Genomic DNA, 9,820 nt, shown 5'->3' with positions numbered 1-9,820 from the left:
CACGTGTCCACACACTCACAAACCTGCACACACACATGTGCACACACCCACATGCAGACGCACACACATTCACATACACCCATGCATGCACATACACACACTTGTGTGCGCATACACACACACTCGTGTACACACAGTGCCACCCCACTGAGGACCTCTGGCTCAGGGTCTGACACCAGCCCTGACCAGGAGCCCTGTGTGGGAGGCAGTGGTCCAGCTGGGGAGGTGTGGGGCAGGCAATGGGGTGGAAGTGATGGGTTTGAGAGGTTTGGTGGAGAATGAATAGCAGGAGTGTGTCGGAAAAGGGGGAGGATCGGGGTGGTGCTGACTGTTGCCTGGGGTTCTGGGAAAATGATGGGGAGGGAGAAACGAGAGAAAGGAGCCTGAGCAGGGAGATAGGGTACTGAGTGCTGGGCGGCCGGGCTGCGCAACAGCTCTAGGCACTGGGATGTCATGTGTACCCCTTCTAGGGACAGACCCGGGGACGTCGTGGTGAGGAGATGTGGCGGATATGGGCGGCCCCCACCACTCGGCAGGTCCACAGCTGGATCTCCCCAGGCCAATAGGGATCAAGAGGTGGTTCTGGCGAGAGAGCATCCCAGTCAGTGATTATGGCTCACGGGCGTCCAGGGATCCCAGCCTGCGAGGCCCCATCAGGTTGGGACCTGAATCGGCGCTGAAGTCCTGAAGCCATAAATTCTTCCATAAATTCTGTTTTGAATTCTTATCACCCAGTTTCAGGTACTGAGCTTCATCCTGACTGAATGGTCACGACCTTTGTCACCACGGCTGTGCTATCTCTGTAGATTGTGCTCAGGACTTGCGTGTGCCGTGTGTGCCTCAAACACTCTCAGATCTCCCGCTGGCCCCACGTCCGGCGGGAGGGAGCAGCTGGGAGCCCCGACCTGGTGCCTCTGCTGGCCTCCCTTGCTCACCCTCCTCCTGCACTGAGGCCCGGGGGCTCGTGGAACTGCCAGAGCAGGCCTGAGGACACCGGCGGAGGGAATCATGTCGGAAGGGAGGGGATTCCACTGCCCAGCCCAGGTCACCCCACCTGGGACCGATTCGCCATGGAGGCTGGCTCCCTCGGCCCCAGGGGGCATCATTGAGTCCCTGTCCTATCATTTCTGCTTGGCAGGGGGTCACGGAGCTCCTGGTAAGCACCAGGCTGGGCCCTGGGGTCCATCAGAGAGCAGAGAGGACAGACCCTGCACCACACCTGCATCCCCTGGCAGAATGTTCTGGAGGATGCTCCTCCACGTCCCTAAGCAGGGTCCCTAAGGCTCAGATTGAAGACCCCTTGATACATAGTGTCCTGGTGACCTCTGGACCCTAGGCTCCTATGGCCTCTCCCTCCGACCTTTCTGTACCTTTGAGTGAAGGTTCCATGTGCTGTCCACGCCTCCCTGGCTGGACTTGGAGCCCCAGAGGGGGCTCACGCTGGGCCTGCTCTGCCCAGCGTGGACTCCTTTGTAACTACCCAGGCACTGTTGTGTGCCACCCTGTGGGGCAGGCATGGGCTTGTGGGGTCAGCAGACAAGCTGGCCACTGTGACAAGGGGGCACAAGGCGCCCCCGTGAAACAAGTGGTGGTCTGCCGAGGTGGCCCTCTTATCCCGTGTGGCTGAGATGGGGAGTCGGTGGGTCCCTCCAAGAAGAGGGAGCCATCAGAGTGATGTGCGCTTCTTTACATGCTGCCGTGTTTGAATGCACGGATGTCCTCAGAGCTGCCTCCTGGGTGGGTGCCTGCTGACCGGAGCTCCGAGAGGAGGCCGACCCGCAGGCTCCAGCCTGAGTCCCTCTAAAGAGACAGAATCTAAAGACATCGTGAGGAAATGCAGGTGCATTCACCTACCCACACGTGGCTGCGTTCTGTGCTGGCTTTTCTTTACAAGAGGCGTCCCACGCATTAAATCTAATTTTTGTAGGAAGAGCGGGTCGTTTTTCCTTTTTAGGGTAAGCATATCTGTATCTTTTATTTATTTTAAAATAATCGCCTTTATTCGAGGGTTAACTTAACCTTCTAGTCAATTTAAATGATAAATATGAACCTTGGTTTCAACAGGGCATTGTCTCCCTCCTGGTTCCCACACCATCTGGGTGACTTTTCCTGCTCCAGCCCCGGCACAGAATTACCACCCTTTCAAAACAACTCCAAATGTCATCCCATTTCAAAGTCATTTCCTAACAGCCCTGAATTAGAGCTGTCCCCTTGGGGCCCAGAGTGTGACCAACATCCTGAGATCACACCACCTCCTATTATTACAGATGTAGAGACACTAACATGGTTCTTCACAAATAGGAGAAACTTGCAGGGCACCTGGGACACCTTCCTGTAAAGTGGCACACAGGGACAGGCTTCCTCGTGTGTCCGCTGTGTCAGGTCTGAAGGACACTGGACTTTGCGCAGGCGAGAACTCGCATTCTCCTGCGTCCAGCTGCCAAGCAGGGCTTCTAGAACGTGGAATTAGCTCTGACCCCAATCCAAGGGTCTTGCTGTTACTTCGAAGCTTGGGTCCTTGATTGCTCATCTCTAGAATTTTCCACGGCAGTCGATGCTGTTTTCTGCAACGCTGATGGCTGTCATGGGCAGTGAGGTTGTCACTGCTCCGAAGTTTGTATTTGTGACAAAGTTCTGCAGACACTTTCTGCAGAAGCTGTGTCCCCAGAGGCAGCCTCTGGCCTCCTGGGCACCGTCACCTGACCTCGTTGCTGCCTTCTCCCCATGCAGGGGCCTTTATGATCCCCTTCCTCATCCTGGTGGTCGTGGAGGGGATGCCATTGCTGTACCTGGAGTTTGCCATTGGGCAGAGGCTGCGGAAGGGGAGCGTGGGCATCTGGAGCTCCATTCACCCGATCCTGAAGGGTGTAGGTGCGTGTCTGTACCCCTCGGTGCAACCCCCGCCTGGGCCTGGTGGCGGCAGGGAGAGCTGCTCCCTGCCGTCTGCCCGTCCATTTCCCGGAAGAGAGAGTTCCAGGGCCTGTCCCCACCTAGGCCCATGCCAACCCTTCCTTAGAGCCTCATGGGAGGGTTGGCTGCAGAGTCCAGGCCAGGGCTGATCCTGCCCACCAGGACCAGCTGGGCAGCAGAGGCCGTCCTGAGTCCCCAGGTACCCAGGATGTGGGAGGGTGTGGACACTCGGGGAGAGCAGCGTTCCCCACTCCTGCCTGGGGAGGGTCCAGGAAGCACCCAAGGGAGCCGGAGGGGGTGCTGACCACAGAGGCCGTCCTCCTGTTCTCCTGTACTCCCCTGTCCGCTCACATATAGTTGGTGAGGAGGGTCCCCTCGCAGCGACCCCTCACCCCAGCACTGACCCCTGACCCCGGCAGTGACATCTCACCCCAGCAGTGACCCCCATCTCAGCACTGACCCTTCACCTCAGCAGTGACCCCTCACCCCAGTGGTGACCTCCACCCCAGCAGTAACCCCTGACCCCAGCAGTGACCCCCATCCCAGCACTGACCCCTGACCCCAGCTCTGATGTCCCCCCAGGCATTGCGTCCATGTTCGTGTCCCTCATGGTGGGCCTCTACTACAACACCATCATCGCCTGGGTCATGTGGTACTTCTTCAACTCCTTCCAGGACCCTCTGCCGTGGAGCCAGTGCCCGCTCAACGAGAACCAGACTGGTGAGCCTGGGCGGGGCTGGGGGCCAGGGCTCGGGGGTCGGGGGTAGGCTGGCTCTGTGGGGCTGCCCACACTTTCGAACAGGAAGACTGATGGTCCGTGAACAGTCGCCCTCCGATTTTCTAAACTTCCCACCGTTATAGCTCAGGTTTGGCTAGAACCAGAGCAATTTAAGGCAACAGAGCAATAAAACAATCGCTGTGCAAGAGAAAGGCCCTGGAAAGCTGCCTCCAGAGGAGCCGAGGTCGCTGCAGGAGAGGAGCGGGCCCTTCCGAGGGTCCTCCCACAGCGTCCCCAGTCAGGGCAGTGGGCCCACGGCCCCGCATTACACGGAGACCCATCCCCAGCCTCACAGCGAGGACACCAGGGCTCCAGGTCACCGCCGGGGTGTGTGTGGGCCTTTCTGCAGAAGGCTGCTCCTGGCGCCATGCAGTATGCTGTGCTCATCCTCCCATCCCTTCCCTCCTTGTCCCCCGGAGTCGGAGTCTCGACTCCACAGGCGTGTGCCAGGGCTGCCCGCCCTTCGCCATCTGGCCCTTCTGCACCCCCTGGGAAGAACGGTGGGGAGCAGACCCTCTGCCAGTGGCCCGGGGGGGACACGGGGACCTGTGCTCAGCTTGGCAGCTCTCTACACTCTGCAGCAGGACGTGCACTGCCCGTTTGGGGCTGCGGGTCCTACAAGCAGAGACTGGTCAGCGTGGTTTACTGCATGGGTCCCTGCAGAGGTGCTGGGGTCGGGCTGGCAGGATGGGCCTCGTGGGCTCAGAAGGGGACAGGCCTGACCCCAGGGCCACCCTTGCTGCACTTGGGACCGTTCAGGGCACTCTCCTAGTCTCTGGGGGTGGGGGGTCTTCCAGGACTAGACTGCTTCCCCCGAGCAGGGTCTCAGTGCCGCTCCGTGAACCTGGAGGGGCAGCAAGGGCCCTGGGACCCACAGTGGTGAGAGCATGTAGGGCGAACAGAATCCCCTGGCGTGTACCCTGGCCAGGAGCCCCAAAGACTGGTGACCAGCACAACTGAGCATCTTGCCCAGGCGCTGGCTGCCGGCTATGCCTTGGGGCTCCCACCTGCCTGCAGCAGGAGCAGGAGCAGGAGCAAGAGGGCAGGCAGTTGAGGCCCAGGGGTGCACATGCCACACTTCGTGCACACGTGTGTACATGGCATGTGTGGATGTGCCTATGCATGGTGTGTACATGTATGTCCATGTGAGTCAGTGTGGATGTGTGCGCACACATGTATGTGTGTGCACATGTGTGTAGCTGTGTAAGGCATGCTTGTGTGCACAACCATGTCTGTGTGCATGTGCATGCACATGGTGTGCCACGTCCCGTGTCAGAGCCCCAGGAGCACAGCATGCATTCCCTGTGGCTCTTCCCATGCTCTGTCCTCCCGTGGGTTCCCACTCTCTGTGACCACACACTGAAGTGCCCATCCCCCAGGCTACGTGGAAGAGTGTGCCCGCAGCTCCCCCGTGGACTACTTCTGGTACCGGGAGACCCTCAACATCTCCACCTCCATCAATGACTCGGGCTCCGTGCAGTGGTGGGTCCTGCTCTGCCTGACCTGCGCCTGGAGTGTGCTCTATGTGTGCACCATCCGCGGCATCGAGACCACCGGGAAGGTGCGGGCAGGCGGGGCTATGGGCGCTCACAGGGGCATGCCTGGGCTGGCCGCACCTGTAACCAGCTCTGAGGGTCACGGCCCCCTTGCGCCTCTGCTGCCCCTGGCACTGCCGATCGCCCAGGCTGGTGGCCTGGGGACTCGGTGCCAGCCCAGACAGCTCTCAAGCACGCGCTTTAAACGCCATGTGCAGGGGTGACGCATGATGTCTGTCTAGCGGGAGGAGCTAAGTGGTCATCATTACGTAATCACAATGACAGCCACAGTTACCATCAGAACAGTGGAAGACGGAAGTGAGGCTAGGTCCCCCTGCCCAGGAAGCTGGGGCCGAGGGGTGCGTCGGGGAGGGGTGGAGTGGAGTCCTCCTGACCAGCCCTTTCTCCTCACCGGCCTGCTGCCCCCTTGCCCACGTCTGCCCCGTCCGCAGGCTGTGTACATCACCTCGACGCTGCCCTATATCGTCCTGACCGTCTTCCTCATCCGGGGCCTGACGCTGAAGGGAGCCACCAACGGCATCGCCTTCCTCTTCACACCGAACGTGAGCATCCCACTGTCTGCCCTGGGCGCCAGACCCCACAGGAAGAGGCCGTGCTGGGGGGTGGGCCTCCCCTGGGGCCGGCGTGCGTGCTGGCCCTGCGAGGGGCTGTGCGTCGGCCTGACCATGGCTCTGGGAGGATGGACAGAGGGCAGCTACTGCACGGGAGGAATCGGCTGCCCCCGCCAGGGGTCGTCATCCATCCTGAACCATGCCCCCTGCCCTGTGGCCTCTGCTGTCAGCGGGTGGGCGCCTCGGCTGGGGGGCCCACGCCTCTCCTGAGGACCACCCCTCCTCGTTTCCTGGGCCCTATCCTGTGGCCCCAGCTGAGCATCTCTGTTTGGCTGCAGATCGAGGAGCTGGCCAAACCGACCACCTGGCTGGACGCAGGGACCCAGGTCTTCTTCTCCTTCTCGTTGGCCTTTGGGGGCCTCATCTCCTTCTCCAGCTACAACTCTGTCCAGTGAGTGTGGATGGGAGGGTCCCGCGGCACAGATGGAAAGAGCGCAAGGTGCGAAGGGCAAGGTGTGGCTGGCTGCATCTTCGCTGTCCCCGTGGTCCGCTTCTGTCCGGGCTGTGGGGGACGGTGACGGGAGAGGTGGGGAGGAGCTGTGAGGGCTTGCACAAGCTGGGTACCATGAGCGAGGCCCATTTATGACCCGGCCTCCCTTTGGCCTCAGCCCTAGTGACAGGGTGTCCTGGTGCTCTCCCCTCGGTCCCCCACAGCCCTCCCCTGGTCACCCCTCAGAATCCAGGACCCAAACCTCAAGGGCCCCCAAGGGCATCCAAAGGAACGCCGTTGGTGTCAGTCCACCTCCACAAGCATTAATGGAGCACCCACTGCGTGCCCCCTGGTGCACTGGGACCCTTCCTCCTGGGGTCTGCGGTCTGCAGAGAGGTGGACACGCTAGATGAGCACCTATGGGGTCACAGGAGATAAGAGACACAGAGAAAGAAAGTGCGGAGCAGGACGAGGGTCCTGGAGGAGCCTGGGGCCAGGTGGGCCTCACCAGGCCAGAGCGGGCTGGGGGTGGAGAAGGTGCTGTGTGAGCAAAGACTCAGGCAGGAGCGGGGAGTGAAGATGCCCTGCTGGCCGTGGGTGTGGGTCAGGAGAGGGTGGGGCTGGCAGGGCCCTGGCGAGGTCCTGGGGTGGCTTCCCAGCGGATCGGGCAGGATGGAGCTGAGGGCGAATTTTGTACTGGCTTCCCGCAGATACTTCCCGTGCTGTACAACTCACCCATTTAAAGTGCACGGTCCAGTGGGCATTAGGATATTTGCAGAGTTGTGCAACTACCACCGCTAATTCCAGAACATTCTCATCACCCCGAACGAGACCCCAGACCCATCAGTAGCCACCCCCCATCCCCCAGCCCCCTGGCCCCAGCAACACTCATCTGCTCCCTCCCTTTATGGATTTGTCTCTTTGGGATGCATCACAGAGCGGGGATCCTGCAGGATTTGTCCTTCTGTATCTGAGCACAGCGTCCTCAAGGCTCACCCGTGTCATAGCAGGTGTCAGTGCTTGCTCCTCCTATGGCCGAACAGTGGTCACTGTGTGGATGGACCACATTGTGTTCACCCATCCACCTGTCAGTGGACACTCAGGTTGTCTCCACTTTTGGCTGTTGTGAAAACTCTGCTGTGAACATCTGTGCGCACACTTTTGTGCAGACATGTGTTTTCATTTCTCTTGGGTCCACCTAGGAATGGGTCACGTGCTGGCTCTAGGTTTGAACATTAGAGGAGCTGATTCTGAGGCGGCGGCCCCATTTCACGGGCCCACCAGCCACGTAGCAGGGCTCTGATTTCACACCTTCACCAACACTTGCTATCATCTGGCTCTTTGATTCCAGCCACCCTGGTGGTATCTCACTGTGGTTTGACTTGCATTTCCCGAGGGCTAAGCATCGAGGCTTTGGATGGAAGCATCTGGAAAGATAGTGTTAGCATCAACAGAGGGTGGAGGGTGGGGAGACTGTGGGGTTGAGTTGGGAAGGTCAGGTCTGGGTTCTGGGCGTGTAGAGCTGAGGATGGCTTTAGGTGTTCAGGTGGAGATGGGGGATCCTCAACCAGGAGGAAGTGGGACCCCCAGGGAGAGCCGGGGAAGGCAGGAGGAGGTTGGGGGGGAAGGGCATGTGGGGGGGTGGGGGAGGAGGTACAGGTGGGGCGGGGGGCCTGGCCCAAGCCGATTCCTCGAGGCCTTTGTGGCTGGTGGGGTGCAAGGCCCGGGGGGCAATCCTGACAGCGTGAGGCTGAGTGCTCACCGCCCAGGCCCAGAACAGCTCTGGCCAAGCAGGAACTTGAACACAGGGGTCTCCAGCTCCAGCTTTGGGGGTTAAAGTCTGCTAAAGGGGTCCTCAGTGCTTTTGGGGGTGTCAGGGGCCACCAGGTTCATAGGGGTGGCATCATGAAGTGTCAGAACAGCAAGAGCGAGGGGCCAGCAGCTGTAGGCGGGGGGCTTGGGGACAGGCCCCCTGCCACCCTGTGCTCGCGGCCCGCAGGGTCACAGGAGAACGGCGGGCTGCATGCTGCCCCCGGCACAGCTGCAGGTGGGCCTCTCAGGCTCGCTCCCTGATGGAGCTCTGCGCCGTCCTCAGCCCCGCCGTGTGCCAGCGCGGGTCGCGCTGGGTGCACATTTGTCCCTGGGCCTGCTGTGACCAGACGCCACTCTCGTCCACAGCAACAATTGCGAGAAGGACTCGGTGATCGTGTCCATCATCAATGGCTTCACGTCCGTGTTCGCAGCCACGGTGATCTACTCCGTCATCGGTTTCCGCGCCACCGAGCGCTACGATGAGTGCTTCAGCACGTAAGTGCCCAGCTCGCGCTCCCGCGGCAGCTGTGCCAGCCTGTCCTGGGGGTTGTGCACCCTGCCTCCAAAGAGCCCACTGGGCCTGCACCCACCCAGAGCCAGAGCCAGCCTTGCGCTCTTTCCAGGAATATCCTGACGCTCATCAACGCGTTCGATCTGCCCGAAGGCAACGTGACGCAGGAGAACTTTGAGGAGATGCAGCGATGGTGCAACGCCACTGACCCCGCGGCCTACGCCAAGCTGAGTTTCCAGACCTGCGACTTGAACTCCTTCCTCTCCCAGGTCAGTCCCTCTGGGGCAGCCCTCTCCCATTCGGGAGCTTCGAGACGGGAGCGAAGGACCCTTGGGCGAACACCAAGCTTCCCCTGGAGCTGAGTTCCCACTGAGCTTCCCTGCCCCCATGAGGCCCCGCCTCCGGCCCTCCTGCCCCGCCAGGGGCCCTGGGAACTCACTGCATGCTCTAAGTTGCACAAGGGTCTTGTCCTGTGACGGGATCCCTGGGATGTCCCACGTCAGATCCTGGAGCCGATTCCCTGCAGAAGCCTCTGGGCCCCCACGGCTCTGACTTAGTCCCTCAGCCCCCTAAGCACAGATTTCTCTCTGGAGGTTCTACCACTGGGAGCACTGACCCTGGGAGGGAGGAGCCGGTGCCAGAAGGCTTGCTGACCCTCGTGGGGCTGGATGCAGCGGCACAGGGTCAGCCCAGCGGTGCGGAGCTTCATGCTTACTCACCACGAGCCTGTGTGCGCACACAGCCTGCCTCGTGGTCTGCTCTAGCCTGGCGGACAGGCCACATGACCAGGGTATCTGTTTAGGGGCCTCGCTCAGGCCCCGTTGACATCGCTCATCACTCTGAACCTGGGCAGTGCAGGATGCATCCCAGGAAGTGTGCAGGGTAGGGGCTGCCCTATCAGCGAGCAGACGGTGGTCCTTGCATCTCTGGTGCGTGTATCTGCTTGGGCACTTGGGGCCCTGACCGCTGCCGGACAGTGTGATTCCCTTCCTGGTTGCAAAACATAGTCCAGCTTTAATAGTACACTTGGGCTTAAAGACGGGATGTGGTATTCATACAATGGTTCAGATCAGCCCGATGGTTGCACAGTGCGGGCTCGGGGGGGAGAGCTGTCCAGTGCTGTGTGCAATCAGTGAGTGACAGGGAAGCAGAGGGATGTGAGCAGGCCACCAGCGGGACCCTCAGGGAGCACGCCTGGGGAGCCCGGGAGCA

At 60.7% G+C, this 9,820-nt stretch overlaps 1 protein-coding gene across 1 annotated transcript in view; it reads left to right on the top strand.

Moving 5' to 3' along the window:
• SLC6A19 (solute carrier family 6 member 19) overlaps positions 1-9,820 on the top strand; it is an 18,670-nt gene that overhangs the window by 5,711 nt on the left and 3,139 nt on the right. Inside the window, exons 2-8 of the mRNA XM_046672077.1 lie at positions 2,731-2,871; positions 3,493-3,630; positions 5,068-5,249; positions 5,676-5,786; positions 6,134-6,246; positions 8,464-8,592; positions 8,721-8,877. Of these exons, the coding sequence (XP_046528033.1) occupies positions 2,731-2,871; positions 3,493-3,630; positions 5,068-5,249; positions 5,676-5,786; positions 6,134-6,246; positions 8,464-8,592; positions 8,721-8,877 (971 nt within the window). The remainder of the gene's footprint in view (positions 1-2,730; positions 2,872-3,492; positions 3,631-5,067; positions 5,250-5,675; positions 5,787-6,133; positions 6,247-8,463; positions 8,593-8,720; positions 8,878-9,820) is intronic.

Source organism: Equus quagga, chromosome 9, assembly GCF_021613505.1.
Source record: "Equus quagga isolate Etosha38 chromosome 9, UCLA_HA_Equagga_1.0, whole genome shotgun sequence".
Classification (NCBI taxonomy): domain Eukaryota; kingdom Metazoa; phylum Chordata; class Mammalia; order Perissodactyla; family Equidae; genus Equus; species Equus quagga.
The sequence above is the reverse complement of the archived record's forward strand: the minus strand, read 5'-3'. Positions and strand labels throughout refer to the sequence as shown.